Below are 23217 nucleotides of genomic sequence, written 5' to 3' on the forward strand. Positions count from 1 at the left end.
TCTTTCAGAATCCATTTCTGTGATCTGTTCCTCAATGAGTGCATTTTAACCCCTCTGGTGCCAAGGCTGATGATTTAGATATATTTTATATGGTTAAAGTAGGGCAATCAGTTTGTAAGACATTCTCACTAGGTAGAGCTGACATCTATAATTGGATTTTCTCATCCTTGACACTAGAAATAAGAAATAAAAATCGTCTTTTTTGGATTTACATGCCAAGACACTCCCAGTAGAGTAGGCTGAGAATAAGGTAAATGCTGTTTTGGGTGCCTGGTAATCTTTTAATTATAAAATAAGCCTTTTGATTTTAATCTTCCAAAACGTACGACACTGATCCAGGAAAACAGCCTTTTTAAAGTTCACATCCTGCTGATTCCTTCAGATGAAAAGCTTCTGCTTCTACCCCATATTTTGCAAGCCGAAAGTCAAAATATCATTACTCTTGTCTCAGTTCCCCAGCGCCTATAAAAGACCGTTTGTCTTAGAGTCGGTCCTGAGCCATGACGGAGGCCTAGAGTGGGTGCTTGGGATTGAGAAGACAGGACGGTGGATGACAGGTCACAGCCAGTTGACTGAAGCCTCAGTCTAGGGGTGGGTTAAGGGACTTTCTTTAAGTCACATCCCTGTCGTTTCCTCTCCTTAGACCTATCCTCATCTTGCTCCACATGCGTACCATGGGCATGACAAAACTTGAATACTAATAGGTTTTATTGTTTTTGTTTTTTTGTGGCATCTGAAATAGCTTGTACAATGAAGACAGAAACCTGCTTCGAATTAGAGAGAAAGAGAGACGCAACCAGGAAGCTCACCAAGAGAAGGAGACATTTCCTGAAAAAATCCCCCTTTTTGGAGAACCTTACAAGGTATTTACTGTATACTAGAGTGTGAAAATCTGATTTATCATAATATTGAGCTCGGTGATGAAATGATTCAGTGTAATTGAATTCAAATAAGGTTCACAATTGTGAAAACTTCTTCTGAGTATCATTAGTTAAAACTACCAAAGTTTATGGTTTTCTTTTGTAATGTCTTGTATAATTAGTAATATGTGTGCAAGACGAGCTTTACAATGGGAAATGAGTTAAAACTCCACATTGGATTCTGTAAGTTACACATGACATTGAGAATTTTTATCTTAATGGTATTATGTAGCAGTTTATTAAATGATTGTTCTCCTTAGACTTATTCCCTCCAGTATCTGACCATGCTCTTTTCTTTTCTTCAGACAGCAAAAGGTGATGAGCTGTCCAGTCGGATACAGAACATGTTGGGAAATTATGAAGAAGTGAAGGAGTTTCTTAGTACCAAGTCCCACCCTCAGTGCTTGGATGCTTCTGAAAATAGGTTGGGAAAACCGAGATATTCTTTATTTCCTGACAAGGGGAGCAGCATTCCATCCAACTCCTTCCATACCAGTATCCACCACCAGCCCATTTACACTCCCGCCTCTGGACCACTTCCTGTTGGTAACATTAGCCACAATCCAAAGATAGCACAGCCAAGAATGGAACCATTGCCAAGTCTCCATGCCAAAAACTATGGCCCACCTGACAGCCAGCACCTGATCCAGGACCGTCTGGGACAGGAGGGATACAGCTCTAGTCATCACAAAAAAGGTGACCGTAGAGCTGATGGAGACCATTGTGCTTTAACAATAGACTCGGCTCCAGCAAGGGAGCTCTCTCCCTTGATTTCTTCTTTGCCTTCCCCAGTGCCCCCTTTGTCACCTATACATTCCAACCAGCAAACTCTTCCCAGGATGCAAGGAAGCAGCAAGGTTCACAGTAGTAGCAATAACAATAAAGGCTACTGCCCAACCAAGTCTCCCAAGGACCTGGCGATGAAGGTTCATGATAATGAGACCCCTCAAGACAGTTTGGTGGCAGTTGTCAGCCATGGGGTAGCCCCTCCCCAGCCACCTTCTCAGACATTTCCACCCCCCTCCCTCCCCTCAAAAAGTGTTGCAATGCAGCAGAAGCCCACAGCTTATGTGAGGCCCATGGATGGTCAAGATCAGGCTCCGAGTGAGTCTCCTGAGCTGAAACCACTGCCGGAGGAGTACCGGCAACAGAACTTTGAAAGAACAGACTCAAAAGTGCCTGCTGAAGCCAAGCTCACCAAACTGAAGATGCCTTCGCAGACAGCTGAGGTGAGTGGAGCCTCTGATCCTGGGCAGTTCCCATTTGAACATATTTGAGATGGAAATGTCAGGATAATAGGAATGGGGAGGTGACTCTTTCACTTTTTGGTGGGATATCCTTTGGCTTTAGGATCCTGTTAAGTCTTGAAAACCTTATGTCTGAGATGAATTCTGTAAGTTACACATGACATTGACGATCGACTTTGAAATGTCATTTGTGGAAAAGTTTAAAGAATCTTTTTTATTTACAACTGGTAAAATATAGAGATCCTAAGAGTATAGTTTGTGTACGTCTGTATAGCCCACAACCCACTCAAAGTGGAGAACATGGACTGGGGTTGTGGCTCAGTGGCAGAGCGCTTGCCTTGCACACGTGAGGCACTGGGTTTAATCCTCAGTACCACATAAAAATAAATAAACAAATAAAGATATTGTGTCCATGCAGAACTAAGAAAGATTAAAAAAAAAAATGGAGAACACTTTTAGTACCTGAAAGTTCTAGGAAAGTTTTGAGCTGTCTTCTTGTTTGCAAGGAACACTGTCTCCTTTTAACAATGTGGAGGAAAAAAACTTTTGATTAATAGTTCCTCAGCCCAAGTTAAATTTTGTTTTTTTTAGTTTAAACCATAAAAAAGCAACATCCAGATGTCAAAATGTTGAAGAGAAAGACTTTATTTTTTTTTTTTAAATTAAATCATAAGGAACTTTGAAGCTAGAGTTCTGTTCTAATATGTTTTATTTACCACTTATGTGTATGGTGACATCTCATTTGTGGGTGAGTCACAAATACAATAGAGAATGTTATTCAACTATGGGGTTTAAAAATAACCAAAATACTGAATTTTTAAACCAAGAAAGAAATTCCCTTTTCTAGTGCTTTGATAAATGACAGCATTGTGTTTGAATGAGGAGAATCAAAGTACGTATCCTATCACTGAAATTTTAAAGGAGTATCAGTTACTGAAAAATTAAAATTAGTAGTGCAAAGTGAATTTTACAAGTTAACCAGTAAAGTCTGTGGTTTAGTGTTTTGTCTGTTGTATAAACATTCTGTTGTGAATATCCGTCATTCAAAAATTATGTGCCACCCAGGTTTCAGTTTACATAATGACTGAAGGTTTAAAGAATGATTTGGGATTCTTCACTGGAAAGATAACTTTGATCTTCAAGGAGGAGAATTTGTTCCTTTGTAGTGTCAGTTTTTAGTTTAGAAGAGGGATGCTGGGGTTCTGTCCTCAGTTGGTTCCTGAGCAGTGAGCATTCCCCAATGTCTTCAGAATGTGGCCTTTGTTTGGGGGTTGAGGAAAAATGGGAAAGGAAGAGTAAAGCAAATAGATCTCTGACTCCATCTTATGAAGAGTCCGTGCAGTGAAGCATTTATTGAATATTTTGTGCTGCAATGAAGGCAAAATAAAGCAAGATCCTCCCTCCTGGAGATGGTTTGTCAGTCCATCTTATAATCCAGACAGTGAACAACTTAATGGGGGTTTCTTTGGTTTATGTATCAAGTAAGGTCTGCTGTAACTTCCTAAATAAACAAAAACAGAAAAGCATCTAAAGGGACAATTCAACATTTTTTTCTTAAAATACTAAACAACTAAAAAAATTTCTTCAAAATAATTTTAGGATGCATTAGTAGTATTTGCATAGTCTACCAAATGTTCAACCGTATGCTGAAGTGGAAAGCTAAAGAAGTATCCGTCCTGCCCCTGGAAAGCTGACATTCTAGTTTGGCCATCAGCCTATATTCACTCTTGAAACAATGAGAGAACAATTGAGTACACACTGCCTGGGGTTGGGTGTACAGTGAACCTGTGGAAATTCAGCCAATTAGGTTTCCCAGTAGACGCTTCAGGGAGAGCATCTTGGTTAACTTTCTTGGGGGCAGAGGTGGGATAGAGAAGCTGAGTCAAGGTTTCTCCCAAGTCTTAAAGACTTTCCTGTTTAATATAAATTTTAGGTGTAGGACTATGTTCTATGGTCCTTGCACATTTTCTGAGGAGTGAATATTTGAAATGCAGGAAATACTCCATAAATTTGGTGACTGGAGAATGGGATTTTCTTGGCACAGATGCATCTCCTTTCAACAATTGAGTAGACATAAACTTGTCATTTGCAGTCAGTGTTTCTTGTAATGTGACGGCTCCCTCTGGTCTCTGCCAGTGCCCTCATGCTAGTGGCAGCTGTAGTGCCAACTGCCTGGGACCCCCGTGGTACTGCTGGTGAGCAGGAGGATGAAACTGGGGGATCAGCAGATGGAGGGGTCTGGGGAGAATTAGGAGCCAGGAGCTTGGAATGAACAAGGAGTAAATCTGGGAAGCAGAGATGGGTGCTCTCTGGCTAGGTTTTTTTCTCTTTTTTTTTTTTCATAGTCTGGTAAACCCAAGGAAAGCATAGGGCTGGGGGACTAAGAAAAGCAGTGAATTAACCCAGAGCAGGTAAACTTTATATATAGAACCAGAATACTATCAGTGTGTCCTGGGTTATTTTGGATTTGGGGCAGTGTGGTAGACAGTGGGGGACAGAAGAGGAAGATGGCTGTTGGCTGAGCTCAGAGAAGGGGCATAGAGGGAGATAGGCTAAGTGATTGTCACTTATTTGCTTAATTGGTTCTAAGGCCAGCCAGGAGATTTTCACTTTCCTCGCTCTGAGTGTGAGGGTGGTTGGATTTTGTGGTTTATTTCATTGTCTCCTCCCTTCCCCCTGTACTCATGACAGAGTAGTTTTGAAACGAACCCAGGTAGGAAAGTATCACTTTGTCTTTCTAGAGTTCCTTCATTCTCAGGGCCCATACATGTGGATTTCTTACCCTACCTTCTGTCCTTTTACCTCACAGGAAGTACTTGGTGTTTATATATATATATATATGTATTTTTTTTTGTGATCTTAAAAAATGATATTCTTTTCAGGGTAAGTCATTCTCACAGTTAAAACTTAGTCTTTCCTAAAATCCTAAAGGAAAAAAATTACCCAAAAGTCAATATTCTGACCAAATAGAGGCCTGAATCACAAAACTCCGCCCTTAGTTTTCTCTGGGTGTGTCAGTTTGTGTCAACTGGAAGACTAGAGTTGTGAGCAGTGATCTTGCTCAGAGCCGGGGAGGACTCTAGGATCTCATGCAGGTATTTTCCAGCTGTACAGTTGCCACATCAGAGATGGAATTGCCCAATGGGAAGGTTGAGATCATTTTTCATTCCTTTTCTCTGCTTAGAGATAACAAACGAAAGAGAAAAGCCATTGCCTCCCTGGGTAGTTATTCAGGAGCATGAGACTCAAGGTTGTGAGGTAAGGTGGTGGAGTTAGAGGGAAGGAGGTGTGCCTAGACATAGGTTTTAGAACGCAGGATTGTGTAATAGCCTTTTTTATTTTTATTTTTGAAGTCATTGTTTTATTTTATTTTAAATTTTATTTTATTTTTTACACAAACAGAGCACAACTTTTCATTTCTTTGGTTGTATATGATGTAGGGTCACACCATTTGTGCAGTCATACCAAACATAGGGTAATAATGTCTGTTTCATTCCATCATCTCCCCCTTCTCCACACCCCTTTCCCTCCCCTCCCTCCCCTCTGCCCAATCTAGAGTTCCTCCATTCTTTTCTTGCATACCCATACACCCTGCCCCACCCCATTAGGGATTAGCATCTACTTATCAGAGAAAACATTTGGCCTTTGGTTTTGGGGGATTAACTTACTTCGCTTAGCATGGTATTCTCCAGCTCCATCAATTTACCTGTAAATGCCATAATTTTATTCTTCTTTAAGGCTGAGTAATAATCCATTGTGTTATATACCACAGTTTCTTTCTTTATCCTTTCATCCGTTGAAGGGCATCTAGGTTGGTTCCATAGTTTAGCTATTGTGAATTGAACTGCTATAAACATTGAGGTGGTTGCATCACTGTAGGGTGCTGATTTTAAGTTCTTTGGGTATAGACTGAGGAGTGGGATAGCTGAGTCAAATGGTGGTTTCATTACAAGTTTTCTAAGGAATCTCCATACTGCTTTCCATAGTGGTTGCACTGTTTTGCAATCCCACCAGCAGTGAATCAGTGTACCTTTTCCCCCACATCCTTGCTAGCACTTGTTGTTGTGTAATAGGCTTTTATTTAAAAAGAGAAATGGCATAAGCAGAGTCTACAAATTCCATGCTGAATTTAGGTTATTAGCATTTTAAAGGTAAACACACAGTCCTTTCATTTCACAAATAAGGTCTAAGAGCATGAAGTCACTTCATTTTGCTAAAAATTGCAGTTAGTTTTAGGGATAAAGGTAGAAATCCCAGTTCTTTGGTCTTTCTACTTAGATGACTTGCCTGGTGGTAGCACTGGCTGAAGTGATGGTGGTAAGATGTGGGTTTGGTTTTTTTCTTTTGAACTTGGACTGAACTCAGAGCTTCATGCATGTTAGGTGAGTGCTCTACTATTGAGCCACACCCCTGGCCCCAGTGTGTGTATTCTTGACCAGAAGAGCTGGACTTTGTCTTCTGAATCTGTAGCAGAGCCTTGGGGAAATAGTAAGTTTCATTTCTTATTTGTGTTTATTGACTTAGGGTTTTTATTCTTTTATTCCTTATTTTATGTTTTTTTTTTATTTTTTAAAAATCCATGTAACATATTGGAATTAACTCCCATTATGTGCCAGGCACAGGGATAGGCCCTGGGGATGTAGCTGAGATCAAGCTAGACATGCCCCTATCTTGTAGACCTTTTATTTTATGGAGGACATTGATGATTAATTCACACATGAGCAGTAGTCTAGACAAGAAAGTTGCAAGAAGTAAGGAGAAGGGCAAGGAGAGTGAGAAGAACCAGAGGAGGCTACTTTAAAAAGGGTGGCCAGCAAAGGCCCCTCTGAGGGGACAACATTCGCAAAGACATACAGGATGAACCTGAGTCAACCATGCAGAACTGGAAGAGGCATTTCATTTCGGGTCAAGAAACAAGTGCAAAGGCCTGAATTTGGAAAGAAGAATGGCTTTGTTAAAAAGAGAAACAAGGTGAGTGTGGCTGTAAGACTGGGAGGAGGAAAAGGATATAAAAATGGAGGCCCTGGGCAGGAGAGGCCATGCAAGGCCTCATAGGTCATGGTAAGACCTTTGTATATGATCCAAGTGGGAATGGAGACTCATGGAGGATTTTGAGCAGGGAAGTGACATATTTGCTATCTTTCTGGAAAGTGATCTCTCTGGCTTTTGGGTGGGGAGTAGATTAGAAGAGTAAGGGTGGAATTAGGTATCCCAGTTAGGAGGTTGAGAAATGACTGGCTTGGAGCAGGGTGGTTGCAGTGGACAAAGAGGAAGTGGACACACTGGATACATTTGTCAGGAAACTGGTAAGGTTTTGTGATTGATTGGAGGTGGGAGTAGCCTGAAGTGAGAGGAAATGAAGACTGGTGACACTTTTGTGAACCACCAGCCTAACACTGTGAATTAACTCATGGTGGAAAACAGTGACAGTGATTCGCTTTGCATTCTCATGTGCAGGCATTCTTTCCTACTTCCATATTTAGCTCTTCAATTTTTGAACTTCAGAGAGACTTCCCTATTATGAAATGATTTAAAGGTGGTTTCCTTTTGGGTATGCATGTCCCTGCTATATACTGCCTATCCTACTGCTTCCCCACTCAGAATAGAGTTAAGCAGCTCATCTTTTGCATGTATATCAACATTGCAGCAGCTTTTAACTACAACATGTTGAACTTCTGCTGTATGCCAGTCCTAGTACTGCCAATGGGGTGAGCACATCCAGATGGTCCTCCTGGACCTTAATTCTCCAGTTAATTCTCATGTTCTTCAAATGGCCACTCAGATCATTTTGTATATGCAGATATTCTAAAATCAAAACAAACAAACAAAAAACAATAACAAACTTAAGTATCTGAAACAGGACTGGTCCTAAGCATTTTGTATAAGGGATCCTGAACCTATATAGCAAATCTAGATTTGATTCCATGAGCTAGAGCTCAGTGAGCTTGATCAGACCTACATGACCTAAATGTTTACCTTAGGAAATGGAGGACAAAGCAGGAAGCTTATCCCTGTGCAGTATTTCCTGGGGTTGTTGTATGCTGGAGCATAAGACATCCACACCATGTTCAGGAGAGAACCAAGATGATCTGGATCTATGTAGAGCCTTTAGTTTTAGACCACCAAGTATCTACATATAGAAGTTAAAAGATAGTAGTAAGTAATAGACTTTTTGAGCACAAACTACTAGCAGGTATCCTGAAAACTGAATTGGGCCAGAGGGCTGTTTTGTTTTGCCTGTAGTGTGTGTGTGTGTGTGTGTGTGTGTGTGTGTGTGTGTGTGTGTCTCTATGTCTATCTATCTGTCTAACCAACGCCAGCCCCCCACCCCCACCCTCTCTACCCTAAGCCAGTGTTTACAAACTAAAGAACCTAAGTGACAAATCAGATTTTTAGTCACCTCCCCCCACACCCAAATGTTAGTACTGAGTAGAGGCTTCCACTTTTAATTTCTAGAACCTGGCAAGTTTTTGAAAAACACTTTTAAACTCTGAAGGAAACATTTTAAGTAATGTAGGAAAATATTTCAGAAAAATTGCTTTAAATGAGTACAAAGAATAGAATTGCTTGTAATAGTAGCCCATGAGGAAAGCATAAAATTGAAACTGGAAGATCTTTTGGGGTAGTATTAATTGGAATTGTTTTCTACTTTCTGTTCCTTCTCGAAAATGCCAGAAGTACATTTGGTACCAGGATAAGAAATTCCTGTTCCTCCTTGTTGTTTTCACACTTGAGATGTTTGTGGATGGATATTGGATCTCCCCTGGGTCTCTCAAGAACAGACTCTGCCAAGACAGAGACGTGCAACTCTTGGACTCTGCCTGGACTGCATGCTCTCCCAGGCTCTCCCAGAGCCACCCAGTCATTTTAGCTCTTTCCTAGGTTGTGTTTTATTTTGAGCCAGCTGATAGTCTTCAGAGACAGAAAAGAAGATATTCTAAGTAGAATGCTGTTGATGATTGAGTTAGTGGTTTGACTTTGGCTGTTTAGTGGGGTGTCCAGTACTTATGAGACATTTGAACAGAATTCCTCCTGAGAGAGGATCCTAGTTCATGTTATCATAACAAGCTTATTTTTTGGCCTTGTATTTCTCCTCTTCAGTTGCCAAAAGCTACAGTATTTGAAAATCATTATTTTCCAAGGGTAATTTTGCTGCATGTTCACATTTTCCAAGAACTCTTTAAGCAGATATTTTTATACTAATTTTGTTCTTTTCTTTAATTGTTGAAATCACAGATTGGCGTTTTTTTCCCCCAAAGAAATTCAGGTACACACACACCATTAGTTTTCTCTTGAACTTCATTTCATTCCCGTTTAAGCTTGGCCTACTTTCTGCATTTTTCCCCCAGCCCCATGGTAATTTGTCAAGCCCACTCTAATCTCCTTAATCCCTTTGGCTGAAGGGTTTTGAGGCTTAATGTTTTAATCTAGGGTGCCTCAGTATTTAAGTAATTAGAGGTCCTATTTCTAGCTCTATCCTTCAGATAAATCACCTTTTTTTATTCCAATTTGCAAATAATAGAATTCTAAGAAATTAGAAGAATTTGAACTTTGAATTGAACTGCATGCAATGATGTTTATTTCTTGCAGTCATCCCTACAGCTTCAAGCTTTATGGATTCTCTTTTTACTTGGAACTCAATCTTTAAATTGTTTTGTAAAATTATTACTTTATGCATATTTATAGGGTACAGTGTGATCATTTAAACATGTATACAGTATGTAATAATCAAATTGGGTTAGTTTGCATTTCCATCTCCTTAAACATTTAAATTTTTTTTTATTAACATGATTTTACATATTAATGAGGTTAATACATGTATGTAAACAGCATGTACTGATCAAATCAAAGCAAATAACATTTCCATTATTTGTGTTTGGAGCTTCTCACGAGAGCTCAATATTTATTTATACATACATACATACACACATACTGAGGATTGAACCCAGGGGTGCTTTACCACTGAAGGACATCCTCAGCTCTTCTTTTATGAGACAGTTTCTTGCTAAGTTGCTGAGACTTGCCTCAAACTTGTGATCTTCCTGCCTCAGCCTCCTGAGTCATTAGGATTATGGGCTTTTGCCCCTGTGCCTGGTTTGGGGCTCAATTTTTTAAAATACCTCAGAGCAAATATTTGCTATTGCAATTTAGAAGTGTTTTTCTTTTTTTTTTTTTTAAATAAAATTCTATGGTATACTTAGAGTTTTTTTATGATGCTTCCAACATTTTTTCATGCTTGAGAGCATGTGAATTTTTGAAAGAGTTCTTTTGCCTTTCATCAAATAATGTGAACATTCTTACAAAATGTTACAAAAATTGGTTCAGGTGAGGAACAACTTAGTTATAGAAGAATTCACATTTTAGCATTCTGTGTTTCTGCCTTTTCAGTTCAACCAATATTAGAACCCCAGTAGGTATAAAGGGAGCTTCCAGGAGATACATGCACAATAAATTTATTAGGACACAGCATTAAAAATGCAAAGTGTAGTGAGTATGCAAAGGTAGTTTGGAACTGTTAATACTAGCCCTATAATGCTGGCCCTGTCCCACTCCCGCCACTTTTGCTTTATGATGGGAACTGTTCTGAATGCTGTGTATGGACTCACTTTATCCTCACATTGATCAATGTGGTAGATGCTTTCTCCATCCTGTTTTATTGAGATGCTTACAGAGGCACAGGGATTCATTTCTCCAAGCTTCCTGATGCTTCAATGGGAAATCTGGAATCCAGTCCCAAGTAGTCTGGTTCCATAGTTCACACCCTTAGATGCAGTACCTACATTATGGTACCTTTGAGAAGAAGAAGCTGTACTTTTTTTTTCCTTGTTTTTTTTTTCCCCCAGAGTTGACTTTTGAAGCACTTTTGTATTGGTGAAAATACTTTTCAGGCTAAAGGTTTAGGGAGAAAAAAGACAGAAGCAAGTCAGGAAGAGGAGTCTACTAGGAGGAGTGGGACTGATGGTTCCAGGAGGTTGGGGTACAGGCAAAGCTGAGTCATGGGGAGATAAGCCTGCAGGGAGCCAGTTTCAAAGTTATTTGGTTGCATGTTGAGTAATTCAGACAAGAACAACAGTCATTAATGGGAAGGAGGAATTACTTCAGCTTCAAGGCAGACAGCATAGCCTGGGGTTACAATTCTGTGAGAAGGGGGCAAGAAACTTAGCCTCTGTATGTCTCAGTTTATTCATCTGTGAGCAGGTCTGTTAGACTGAGGTAATCCACAGACAGTGCTTAGAACTCCACGTAGGCAGAGTGCAGGAGGGGTACTGGGACTGATTAGAATTGAACTTTGAACTGAGCTATAAGAAAAAGAGAATTTGGACAGAGGGTTATCAAGATGAAGAATTTGTGATGTTGGAGAGATGGGAAGACTGAGCATATTGCTAATTTTAGTATTGGCGTATGTTTTAGAAATATAGTGGGGTTAGCTCAAGAGGACCATAAATTCCCACTTAAGATTTGTACATGAAAAAAGGCTCCCCCCCCCAAATTTTATTTTTAAAAAAATGTAAAGTTTTTTTTCCTCTTTACACATTTTTTATTGGTACATTATATTTGTGCATAATGATGGGGATTTTATTGCATATTTACACATACACATAACATAACAATATAATTGAGCCAACACTTCCTAGTCCCCCAGATTTTAAGGCATCAAAAGTGAACATGAAGCCCAGGAAAAGAAAGCATTTGATTTGGGGTTACCAGGCGTTCCCCTCCCCTGCCATCTCATGTCCTGGGGCCAGACAGACTCCTTCCTAAAGAAGCATTCCCATGTCTTGGTAGTCTCTGTGGTAAATGTTTCACTTTATAAAAACTATGCATTCTGAAATATTTTACTGCCTCTTTTAACTTCCAAAACACCGGCTTATTTGTTTCCTTCTCAATTGTCACAGCAACCCTGTGAGTTGGGCAGGGCAGTTGCATGAATCACCATTTTACATGCCATGGAACTAAGTCTCTAAGGAGTTTAATGATTTCAGATAGTAAGTGGCAAAACGGAGCAAGAAACCCAGACCTCTGGCTCCTAGTCACCATGCTTCATCTATCACAAAACATGTTTCTGTGGAGTGTGGCGATTCATGAAAAACTTGCCTTTAGAGCGTTGAGAGTTCTCTGATTTTCTGTGTGGCTCTGCCGTCGTGTTGACACCCGGTGGGTAATACAAATATGGGATTCAATGGATGATTCAAATGAAAGGATGATTAAAACTAAGTTTTGGTGTTGGTGGTTCTGTGCCTTCCACTGAAGCTTTGAAACGTTGCTTTCTACCTTTCAGAGGTGATAGCCATCAGGTTTAGATTCTTTCAGTTCTTTCTACCTAAAGTGACTCAAAAACAGACCTACGTCTAAACTCACCATTTACCTTTTCCCTTTGATCTCACAGAAGGGGCTGTTTTTCCCTGCTTCCAACTACACCCCCACTCACCACCTCTTTTGGTTACCTTTGCCCATTGCTCATCATCTGTGGTTACTCTTAGGCCTTTCCCAGCATACAGAGCAAAACAAACCCTTCTCCACTCCTGTGTCCTGCTCTCATCACTACTTTTTGTTCCTGCACCGCTAGGGCTCTGGAGACAGAAGTAAGTAAACACTCGCACCCACTTCCTCTGGCAATTCTGTCTTGTGCTCTCCACAGTCTCTGCTGGTAGGAGCCACCAGCAGCCTCCTGCTGGATGAATTCAAGAACCTCCCTAGGCCTTATCCTGCTTGACATCTCTGTGGCATCTGACACTGGTCACCACCATCACCTGAAACACTCCTTTGTTGCCACTTCTCCCCCAGCTCTTCTTACAAGCCTTGATCTCCTCGGTGGGGGTGGGGGACCTTCTCCGCCCCTTCCCCAGGGCTCTGCCCTCAGCACCCTCTCTGACTCTGTAGCCTTTCCCCATGACCTCCCTTCTGTGTTAAAGTTTGCACTGCTGAAATACAGAGGGCCAATCAAAGGTTTTTTCCTAACCTGAAGTGCTAAGAAGTCCCCTGAGCTCTAGATCCTTTTGTTCATCTGACCCTGGGACTTCACTCAGAGTTTGCCCAGGCATCTCAGGTTCAACCAGTCTAACATGGATTTATTTCATTGTATTTCCCTTTCTCTGTACCTCTTTACACATTCGAAATGTTCTGCTTCATTTTGATCATCAGTCTCAATTTCTGTTACCTACTTCATACGTTTGGCAACTGAAGTCCATCTGGAACTTCAGTTCCGTAGAGCGCATCCCCTTTTCTTTCTCCCTCACTGCCCCATCTTTAGTTCAGATTTTTATCATTTTCTTGAACTTCCTTCTAACCTGTCTTCCTACTTTTTTCCATCTTTTCAAAACTGCTACACTAGCTGGGGGCAATAGCATAGTAATCCCACATCCTTGGGAGGCTAAGGTAGGAGGACCACAAGTTGGAGGCCACCCTGGGCAACTCAGCTAGACCTTTCTCAAAATAAAAAAAAGTAAAAAGGACTGGGACTGTGGTAAAGTGCCTCTGGATTCAATCCTCAGTAACCCTCACCCTCACCTCTGCTAAGACAAAAAATAGCCATACTGTTCTACACAATAGTGATTGAAGATTGATCAGTTTATCTTAAGATCTTTTAGCACCTCTCTCTTGCCTTCAGGATAAAAATCCAAATATCTTCATTTGACTCCCCCACTCTTTTTTTTTGTTGTTGTTTAAGAAATGGAGTCTTTGGGCTAGTATACAGTTTAGTAGTAGAGCACTTGCCTAGAATGAAGGAGGTCCTGGGTTCAATCCCCAGCACTGGGTGGGGTGAGGTGGGGCATATAGAGACAGGGTCTCACTGTGTTGTCAAACTCCCTGGTCAAGTGGGCCTCCTGTCTCAACCTCCCAAGTAGCTGGGATTACAGGTTTGTACCACCATTCCTGGCTCCATTTGCCTTCTTAATGGCACTTGTCCTTGTCTCTCCTGTCTTCTTGTAGCCCTTCTACTCATACTGCCTTGTTCCCTGGCAGCCTGTTAAGCCATTAGAGCTGGCTTTCTCCTTTGTGCTCTGCTTCTTGGTCCTCTAGCATCAGCTCTTCTTCCTGTGATGTACTCTGTCTGGGTCTTTCTCCACATGGGAAACATTTTGAGGGCAGAAATCAGTTGTCTGTCCTTCGTGTTTAGCACAAATAAGGCCTGAGGCAAAACCAGAATTTTTGCCACTCTGTGCTCAGCTTGAAGATTTCTTAACCCAATTCATTGTTGGTGTGGAGTGTGAAAGTTAACCTCTTTTTAATATTTGGCTGAATGGTGCAGGGGGAATAGTGGCATGTGGGACTGAATTTTCTACTTAGAACAGTTGACTGGGAAACTGTGACAGTAAGTTCAATAATTTTTTAAAGAAACTGTTTTACCATTTTCAGCCTAAGTATTTCTTACGTTGTTGTAGGCATTCCTACATTTGAGCTTGAAAATAGGCAGCCTAAGCCATTCATTAGCAGTTCTTAATTGAATTCCAGCCTCATAATTGCTGTACTTCTCAATAGTGAGTCTAGAGATTAATCAGATGGTTTTATGTTCTATAAAAATTAGAAAGCAATGGATTTTATGTATATGACACATATATAAGTGCTTTCCTCTGTGTTAAATGAAACACAGGATTTCCTTTAGTCTATTTTTTTAAAATAAGTGATGCATATAATAGAATCTAGGAAAACATTCAGTCTTAAATATTTGCCATTGAGTGAGTCACTTTTTCTGGGAATGAGCCAACAAAATTGGGTGGGGCATTTACTCTTCTCCACCACAAAGGTATCATTAGCTGGTATCCTAGTAACTTAAGAATCATTGACCCTGAAAATGTCTGACTGCAACCTGGGCTTAATTTTCTAGTAAGATTAATGATCTTGCAGTAAAAGGTAAAACAGAGCCCAGGGTCTTTTATCTTCCTTACATTCTGTCAAGATCCCAGTGAACTATTGCTAAGATGGGGAAAACACTGGTCTATTGTTCTGAATCTAATTGAGTCTTTTTATTATGTTATGACTCACCTATATTTCACAGATTTATTCCATACAAGTCATGTAAAGTAATACACTGTGGTTTGTTTTCCCTGCTTGGTTGGTGTTCCTAGTGATCTATCAGGCTGCCTGTGCCAATCCACTGAAGCAGACTTTGGCAAGAGCTTGTGCCAACCTTAGAGGACCATAGGAGTTAGCAGTGAGGTTGCTTCATGCTTTGTCCTTAGAATGAAGTGTCTGTTCAGAATCTTCTTTGGACCCATGGAAGATACCCATAAAGTATCTCCTGTGTAAAGCTGTGGCCATGTTTAGCATAAAAAGAGCTTCTTATAAAAATGAACACATCTTTTGATTTCTTACTTCCCCATCCCTGTCTTGTGAGAGAAGGAAGGATTAAAGCCAAGATTGAAGAGTGGTTGCCCATAAGAGGGGGTGGTACCTTGAATGGTGTATTTAGTTGCCAACATCTAAAAATTAGTATAGTTCACATTGGAATCTGAATTTTGCTGTTTTTCACTAAAAATTGGAAGCTTTGGAAACAAAGGTCTTGCATTCTTACAAAGCAGTGATTGGTTGACCTCTAAGAGCACATGCCTTGTCTTGCATAGACCTCACAGGGGCCTCCAATCAGCTTCTTGACCCCTGTGAGTATTGCTATTCTCATCCTATGAATTGAAATATTTGGTGCTGGGGTTGTGGCTCAGTGGTAGAGTGCTCACCTAGCATGTGTAAGGCCCTGGGTTCCATCCTCAGCACCACATAAAAATAAGTAAATAAAATAAAGGTATTATGTCCAACTACAACTAAAAAATAAATATATTTTTAAAAAATTGTCTCCATGTGACTTCTCCTCACTTTGAAGACTTAAGAAATGAGAACCTAGATATGCAAAGAATATGTCTTTTCAGGAAGATGTCTGTTAAAATGTCCATAAGGTTATCTAGTTAAAGTAAAATGTGATTAATTTCCAAGCATTGAAAGGAAATTATTATTTATTTTTTTTTTTTTTTTTTTTTTTTTTTTTTTTTTTTTTTTTTGTATTTTTATTTTTTTTTTTTTTTTTTATTGGTTGTTCAAAACATTACACAGCTCTTGACATAGCATATTTCTTACATAAGCTTTGAGTGAGTTATGAACTCCCATATTTACCCCCAACGCAGATTTCAAAATCATATCATTTAAATATCCCCATTTTTACAAAATGCCATATTAGTAACTGTTGTATTCTGCTACCTTTCCTGTCCTATACTATCCCCCCTCCCCTCCCCTCCCCTCCCATCCTCTCTATCTACCCCATCCACTGTAGTTTATTTCTCTCCTTATTAATTTTCCCATTCCCCTCACAGCCTCTTATATGTATTTTTGTATAACAATGCGGCTCTCCCTCCATTTCCATGTAATTCCCATTTTCTTTCCCTTTCCCTCCCCCTTCATGTCTCTGTTTATTGCTAGTCTTTTCTTCCTGCTCTTCCTCCCTTCTCTAATCTTAATTGCTCTCATTATATCAAGGAAGTCATTTTGTATTTGTTTTTTAAGGATTGGCTAGCTTCACTAAGCATAATCTGCTCTAGTGCCATCCATTTCCCTGAAAATTCTATGATTTTGTCATTTTTTATTGCTGCATAGTACTCCATTGTGTATAGATGCCACATTTTTTTAATCCATTCATCTATTGAAGGGCATCTGGGTTGGTTCCACAGTCTAGCTATTGTGAATTGTGCTGCTATGAACATCGATGTGGCAGTGTCCCTGTAGCATGCTCTTTTAAGGTCTTCAGGGAATAGTCCGAGAAGGGCAATAGCAGGGTCAAATGGTGGTTCCATTCCCAGCTTTCCCAGGAATCTCCATACTGCTTTCCAAAGTGGCCTAACCAATTTGCAGTCCCACCAGCAATGTACAAGAGTACCCTTTTCCCCACATCCTCTCCAGCATTTGTTGTTGTTTGACTTCATAATGGCTGCCAATCTTGCTGGAGTGAGATGGTATCTTAGTGTGGTTTTGATTTGCATTTCTCTGACTGCTAGAGATGGTGAGCATTTTTTCATGTACTTGTTGATTGATTGTATGTCCTCCTCTGAGAAGTGTCTGTTTAGGTCCTTGGCCCATTTGTTGATTGGGTGATTTGTTATCTTGCTGTCTAATTTTTTGAGTTCTTTATATACTCTGGATATTAGGGCTCTATCCGAAGTGTGAGGAGTAAAAATTTGTTCCCAGGATGTAGGCTCCCTATTTACCTCTCTTATTGTTTCTCTTGCTGAGAAAAAACTTTTTAGTTTCAGTAAGTCCCAATTGTTGATTCTTGTTATTAACTCTTGTGCTATGGGTGTCCTATTAAGGAATTTGGGGCCTGACCCTACAATATGTAGATCGGAGCCAACTTTTTCTTCTATCAGACGCAGAGTCTCTGTTTTGATATCAAGGTCTTTGATCCATTTTGAGTTAATTTTTGTACATGGTGAGAGGAGAGGGTTTAGTTTCATTTTGTTGCATATGGATTTCCAGTTTTCCCAACACCATTTGTTGAAGATGCTATCCTTCCTCCATTGCTTGCTTTTAGCCCCTTTATCAAATATTAGGTAGTTGTAACTTTGTGGGTTAGTCTCTGTGTCCTCTATTCTGTACCATTGGTCCACCCGCCGGTTTTGGTACCAGTACCATGCTGTTTTTGTTACTATTGCTCTGTAATATAATTTGAAGTCTGGTATTGCAATACCGCCTGATTCACTCTTCCTGCTTAGTATTGCTTTTGCTATTCTGGGTCTTTTATTTTTCCATATGAATTTCATGATTGCTTTATCTATTTCTACAAGAAGTGCCATTGGGATTTTGATTGGCATTGCATTAAACCTATAGAGAACTTTTGGTAATATTGCCATTTTGATGATGTTAGTTCTGCCTATCCATGAACAGGGTATATTTTTCCATCTTCTAAGATCCTCTTCTATTTCTTTCTTTAGGGTTCTGTAGTTTTCATTGTATAGGTCTTTCACCTCTCTTGTTAGGTTGATTCCCAAGTATTTTATTGTTTTTGAGGATATTGTGAATGGGGTGTTTTTCCTCATTTCCGTTTCAGAAGTTTTGTCGCTGATATACAGAAATGCCTTTGATTTATGTGTGTTGATTTTATATCCTGCCACTTTGCTGAATTCATTTATTATTTCTAGTAGTTTTTTTGTAGACCCTTTTGGGTCTTCTAGGTATAGAATCATGTCATCTGCAAATAGTGATAATTTAAGTTCTTCTTTTCCAATTTTTATGCCTTTAATTTCTTTCGTCTGTCTAATTGCTCTGGCCAGTGTTTCTAGAACTATGTTGAACAGAAGTGGTGAGAGCGGGCATCCTTGTCTTGTTCCAGATTTTAGAGGGAATGCCTTCAATTTTTCTCCATTCAGAATGATGCTAGCCTGAGGCTTAGCATAAATAGCTTTTACAATGTTGAGGTAAGTTCCCGTTATCCCTATTTTTTCTAATGTTTTGAACATAAAGGGATGCTGTACTTTGTCAAATGCCTTTTCTGCATCTATTGAGATGATCATATGGTTCTTATCTTTAAGTCTATTTATATGGTGGATAACATTTATTGATTTCCGTATATTGAACCATCCTTGCATCCCAGGGATGAATCCTACTTGATCATGGTGCACTATTTTTTTAATGTGTCTTTGTATCCGATTTGCCATTATTTTATTGAGGATTTTTGCATCTAGGTTCATCAGAGATATTGGTCTGTAGTTTTCTTTCTTTGAGGTGTCTTTGTCTGGTTTCGGAATCAGGGTGATGTTTGCCTCATAGAATGAGTTTGGAAGAGCTCCCTCTTTTTCTATTTCCTGGAATAACTTGAAAAGTATTGGTATTAATTCTTCTTTAAAGGTTTTGTAAAACTCCGCTGTATACCCATCCGGTCCTGGGCTTTTCTTGGTTGGTAGTCTTTTGATGGCTTCTTCAATTTCATCCATTGATATTGGTCTGTTCAAATTGTGTGTATCTTCCTGACTCAGTTTGGGCAAATCATATGTCTTAAGAAATTTATCGATGTCCTCACTATCCTCAATTTTATAGGAATATAGGTTTTCAAAATAATTTCTAATTATCTTCTGTATTTCTATAGCATCTGTTGTGATATTGCCTTTTTCATCCCGTATGTTAGTGATTTGAGTTCTCTCTCTTCTTCTCTTCGTTAGCATGGCTAAGGGTCTGTCAATCTTATTTATTTTTTCGAAGAACCAACTTTTAGTTTTGTTAATTTTTTCAATAGTTTCTTTTGTTTCAATTTCATTGATTTCTGCTCTGATTTTAATTATTTCTTGCCTTTTGCTGCATTTGTTGTTGTTTTGTTCTTCCTTTTCTAGGGCTTTGAGATGAAGTGTGAGTTCATTTATTTGTTGGTTTTTTTTTTTTCTGAGGAATGACCTCCAGGAGATGAATTTCCCTCTTAAAACTGCTTTCATTGTGTCCCATAGATTTCGATAAGTTGTATCTGTGTTTTCATTTATCTCTAGGAATTTCTTGATTTCCTCCTTTATGTCTTCTGTAACCCATTGATCATTAAGTAACATATTGTTCATTTTCCATGTGATATAGGATTTTCCCTTCCTTCTTTTATCATTAATTACCAGTTTCATTCCACTATGGTCAGATAAAGTGCATGGTATTATCTCCACACCTTTATATTTACTAAGGGTTGCCCTATGGCATAATATATGGTCTATTTTTGAGAAGGATCCATGTGCTGCTGAGAAAAACGTATATACCCTAGAAGATGGTTGATATATTCTATATATGTCAGTTAAGTCTAGGTTATTAATTGTGATATTGAGTTCTATAGTTTCTTTATTCAACTTTTGTTTGGAGGATCTGTCCAATGGTGAGAGAGGTGTGTTGAAGTCACCCATAATTATTGTGTTGTGGTCTATTTGATTCTTGAACTTGAGGAGAATTTGTTTTATGAACGTCGCAGCACCATTATTTGGTGCATAAATATTGATAATTGTTATATCTTGTTGGTGAATGGTTCCTTTTAACAGTATATAATGTCCTTCCTTATCCCTTTGGATTGATTTAGTCTTGAAGTCGATTTTATTCGATATGAGGATGGCCACGCCTGCTTGCTTGCGAGGACTGTGTGCATGATATATTTTTTCCCAACCTTTCACCTTCAGCCTGTGTACGTCTTTTCCAGTCAGATGTGTCTCCTGGAGGCAGCATATTGTTGGATTTGTTTTTTTAATCCATGTTACCAGCCTATGTCGCTTTATTGGAGAGTTTAAACCATTAACATTTAGAGTTACTATTGATGTATATTTTGTACTTCCAGCCATGTTTGATTGTTTATCTCTTTTTTTTTTTTTTTTATAGTTTAGTTTGTTTCTCCATGGTTAGCTTTCCCCCCACCATCTGTCCTTATTGAGGTACTTCCCATTGTTGGCTTTGGTTATTGTTATTCACTTCTTCCTCGTGTAGTGTTTTGTTCAAGATGCTTTGCAATGCTGGTTTTCTGGCTACAAATTCTTTTAGCTTTTGTTTATCATGAAAGATTTTTATTTCGTTGTCGTACCTGAAGCTTAATTTTGCTGGATACAGAATTCTTGGTTGGCATCCATTGTCTTTCAGTGTTTGAAATATGTTGTTCCAGGATCTTCTCGCTTTCAGCGTCTGTGATGAAAAATCCGTTGTTAATCTTATTTGTTTACCCCTGAATGTAATCTGTCTCTTTTCTCTTGCAGCTTTTAATATTTTCTCTTTGTTCTGTATATTTGATATCTTCATAACAATGTGTCTTGGCGTTGGTCTACTGTGATTTTGTGTGCTCGGTGTCCTGTATGCATCTTCAATTTGTATATCTGTTTCCTTTTTTATTTCTGGAAAGTTTTCTGTAATTATTTCTTTTAGCAGGTTACTCATTCCCTTGGTTTGACTCTCTATCCCTTCCTCTATCCCAATCACTCTTAAATTTGGTTTTTTTATGTTGTCCCATACCTCTTGGATGTTTCTCTCGTGGTTTTTAACCGTCCTATCAATGTTGGCTAGACTCTTTTCAAGATGATATATTTTGTCTTCATTATCTGAAGTTCTGGCTTCTACTTGCTCCATTCTATTAGTGATACTCTCATTTGAGTTTTTAATTTGGTTTATAGTTTCCTTCACTTCTAAGATTATCGTTTGATTCTTTTTTATAATCTCTATCTCCTGATACAGATGCTTAACTTCTTCTTTTATCTGTTTATGTAATACATTCTCAATGTGTTCTTTCGCTGCTTGAATTTGCTGTCTCATATCCTCTTTAAGGTTCCATTCCATCTGTCTAAGGTGTTCCTTGAGCTCTTTGTATGACCATTTTTCTGATGACTCTAGGTCCTCCTGAATATTTAGGCTATCCTGCATTGTTTGTACTCCTTTTCTTCCTTGCCTTTTGAAGCTGCTCATATTGCTTCTTGTTCTGTTTGACTGTTGAGCTAGTGTTTACTCCTATAAATTTATTTGATGCTTGGGATGAAAGGTATTAGAAGGGAAGAGAGGAGGTCACTAAAGAGAATGAGAGTAAGCAGGTAGAATTCAAGGAAGGGGGAATAAGAAAATTGAAAAGAAATGTAAAGACAGAGGAAAAGAAGGAAAGAGAGAAAAGGATAGAGAATTAAAGAGAATTTAAGGACAAATAATAGTAATAGAAATGAGAGATGAAGTTTAAAAATGGAATAAAATAAGATAAGATAAAATGGATTAAAAATATCATTTAAAAAAGACAGTAACAATAAAAAAAATAATACTAATAATAAAAAAATTAATAAAAAAAATAAAAAAAATAAAAAAATAAAATAAGATAAAATAAAATTAAATTAAAAAAAATTAACAAGAAAAAAAAAAAAATTTATAAATGCAGCCCTAGAGTGCGATTAACTGTTCTTCCAGTAGATGGCGCTGTGGCCCCCGGGCCAGGATCCTCCTCTCAGTGGTCGGGATTCAATCTCTGTGCAGCAGATCTTCCACCCGGACTGGGCGGGTCTCCACTCCTGCTGTTCGCCCTGTGGGCGGGGCCTGTTGCCTAGCCCGGCGGGGGTCGTTTGTGGCTCTGGGCTGGCAGTTTGGATGTGGTCGTCTGGAGCCCTGTACCGCCAGAGGGGGTTCAGAGATCTGGGCCTGCTGGAGCCGGATAGGCAGTGCCCTCTCCCCCACTCACTGCAGCATGTGGGCAGCGGCCGCCTGTCTGCGGCTGGTGTCAATTTACAGAGCTGGACGGGCTCGGGCTCAGGCAGGCAGCGCCCGTCCCCACTGTCGCTGCAACGTGTGGGCAGTGGGCGTTTGGCGGCAGCTGACGACCACTCACAGAGCCCTATGGGCGGGGGCCCAGGCAGGCAGTGCCCGCTCTTAAACTGGCTGCAACGTGTGAGCAGCTGTTGGCGGAGGTTCACAGAGCCGCCAGCGCGGGTCCAGTCAGGCCGCGCCCGCTCCCAGAATCACTGCAACGTATGGGCAGCGGCAGGGGCCGGTTCACCGAGCCGCCGGCGTGTGTCCGGGCGGGTAGCGCTCGCTCCCAAGGTCGCTGCAACCAGCGGCTGGGGCCGGTTCAACGAGCCGCAGCGTGGGACCAGGCAGGTAGCGCCAGCCCCCTAGGTCGCTGCAACCAGCAGCCGTGCCGTTTCCCAGAGCCACCGGCTTGGTTCCAGGCAGGGAGCTCCCGCTCCCAAGGTCGCTGCAACCAGCGGCCAAGGCCAGTTCACCGAGCCACCGGGATGCGTCCAGGCAGGTAGCGCCCGCCCCCAAGGTCGCTGCAGCCAGCGGCTGGGGCCGGTTCCCAGAACCGCCGGCGTGGGACTAGGCAGACAGCGCCCGCTTCTCTGTTTACCGCAACGTGTGGACTGCCGCCATTTGGCGGCAGCCGGCGGGACTGTGTCCCAGCTCTGCGTTGCCGAGGTTCAGGCGTCTGGGACCCGCTGCCACCTCCAATTAAACTTACTAGTTCCAGGCAGGTCTCCTTTCAGCTGAATTTTGCTAGAGGTTTCTCAGTAGGACGCCTGTGGGTGTATTCTTTCTGATCCTGTTACAGCAGAGGTACTGACAGTGCTGTTTCCTCCCTGGCCGCCATGTTGTCACATCAGGAA

The 23217-nt window shown here is 40.3% G+C and overlaps 1 protein-coding gene across 3 annotated transcripts in view; it reads left to right on the top strand.

Moving 5' to 3' along the window:
* Window positions 1–23217, top strand: part of AFF1 (ALF transcription elongation factor 1) — a 202728-nt gene that overhangs the window by 104655 nt on the left and 74856 nt on the right. For all 3 annotated transcript variants that reach the window (XM_081303788.1, XM_081303789.1, XM_081303790.1), the window contains 2 exons: window positions 743–863; window positions 1226–2149. In XM_081303788.1, the coding sequence (XP_081159914.1) occupies window positions 743–863; window positions 1226–2149 (1045 nt within the window). The remainder of the gene's footprint in view (window positions 1–742; window positions 864–1225; window positions 2150–23217) is intronic.

Source organism: Spermophilus citellus (genome assembly GCF_964194105.1).
Source record: "Spermophilus citellus genome assembly, chromosome: 8".
In the NCBI taxonomy this organism is placed as follows: domain Eukaryota; kingdom Metazoa; phylum Chordata; class Mammalia; order Rodentia; family Sciuridae; genus Spermophilus; species Spermophilus citellus.